General features: G+C 43.2%; 1 protein-coding gene across 1 annotated transcript; it reads left to right on the top strand.

The window, feature by feature from the left end:
• Nucleotides 1-214: 214 nt before the first annotated feature.
• LOC110035272 (dnaJ homolog subfamily C member 2-like) lies at nt 215-1373 on the top strand (the record flags this gene model as incomplete). Its single annotated transcript, XM_020739503.1, has 1 exon — nt 215-1373. A coding segment is annotated over exon 1 (1065 nt), but the record flags the coding sequence as incomplete, so codon positions are not given.
• Between the last annotated feature and the right edge of the window lie 5 nt (nt 1374-1378).

The raw sequence follows: 1378 nt of genomic DNA, 5'->3' as shown, positions 1-1378 counted from the left end.
AAATTTTAGATTTAGAAACGTAAATACATAAAAATTGGGTGGTATGCAATTTAAGTATTTCCACTCAGAATTTTTTTTTTCTTTGAAGAAATACATAAGAATTGGTTGGCATCCATTGTAAATAGATCAAAAAATTTTCCCAAAAGTTCTGCTCTACGTTCACTGCTCCAATACATATTGCTAGGTGCACAGTTTTATATGTGAAAATGTGCTTATTTCGAACCTTGATGTTCATTAATTCGCATTTCTAATACAGAAAACTCGGCATCAGAAGTTCCTTATAAAAGTTCCCGTCTCCAAGAAGCACAATGGTCTCTTCTACCTTCTTCATCATGAATGGCATGAAGAACCCTCCGCTTATCACCTATTCAGAAGAGCTTCGAGATGGCGAGCCAATGATTTCCTCATCAAATTGCCTTCCTGTCAAAGCCTTAAAATACGAACCTGCAGGCCATGCATTTCATTCGGCCGCACTTAAACTTCTCGGATACTATGAAGAAGACGAAACAGACACAGATGAACAGAGCGTATTGTCCGATGACCGAAATCAATCATATATGCCGTCGTCAGATTTCTACAGCAACAAAGCGAAAAAGAAGAAATCTGGTTCCGGTGACAAGCAACAAGATCATTATGCACTGTTAGGGTTAGGGCATTTGCGTTTTCTAGCCACCGAGGAGCAGATACGTAAATGTTACCGCGAGACTGCCTTGAAATATCACCCCGATAAGCAGGCTGCTCTTCTTCTGGCCGAAGAAACAGACGCCGCCAAACAAGCGAAGAAGGATGAGATCGAAAACCATTTCAAATCCGTTCAAGAAGCATATGAGATTCTAATAGATCCTATAAAGAGAAGGATCTATGACTCCACGGATGAGTTCGATGATGAAATTCCCACCGAATGCGAACCACAGGACTTCTTCAAGGTATTCGGCCTAGCATTCTTGAGGAATGCGAGGTGGTCTGTAACTCAGCCTGTTCCCTCTTTAGGGGAAGAGAAAACTGTAATGGCTGAAGTGGACAGCTTCTACAACTTCTGGTATGGTTTTAAGAGTTGGAGAGAGTTCCCTCATGCAGATGAGTTCGATCTGGAGCAGGCCGAGTCCCGTGATCATAAACGATGGATGGAGAGGCAGAATGCGAAGCTTAGAGAGAAAGCGAAGAAAGAAGAATATGGACGTATTCGGGCTCTGGTTGACAACGCATATAAGCGGGACCCTAGAATTCTTCGGAGAAAGGAGGAGGAAAAGATCGAAAAGCAAAGGAAAAAGGAGGCGAAGTTGCTGGCGAGGAAATTGCAGGAGGAAGAGGCTGCGAGGGCTGCCGAAGAAGAAAGACGCTGGAAAGAAGAGGAGGAGAAAAGAGCAGCTGAAGCTGC

This window comes from Phalaenopsis equestris, unplaced genomic scaffold (genome assembly GCF_001263595.1).
Source record: "Phalaenopsis equestris unplaced genomic scaffold, ASM126359v1 Scaffold197068, whole genome shotgun sequence".
In the NCBI taxonomy this organism is placed as follows: domain Eukaryota; kingdom Viridiplantae; phylum Streptophyta; class Magnoliopsida; order Asparagales; family Orchidaceae; genus Phalaenopsis; species Phalaenopsis equestris.
The sequence above is the reverse complement of the archived record's forward strand: the minus strand, read 5'-3'. Positions and strand labels throughout refer to the sequence as shown.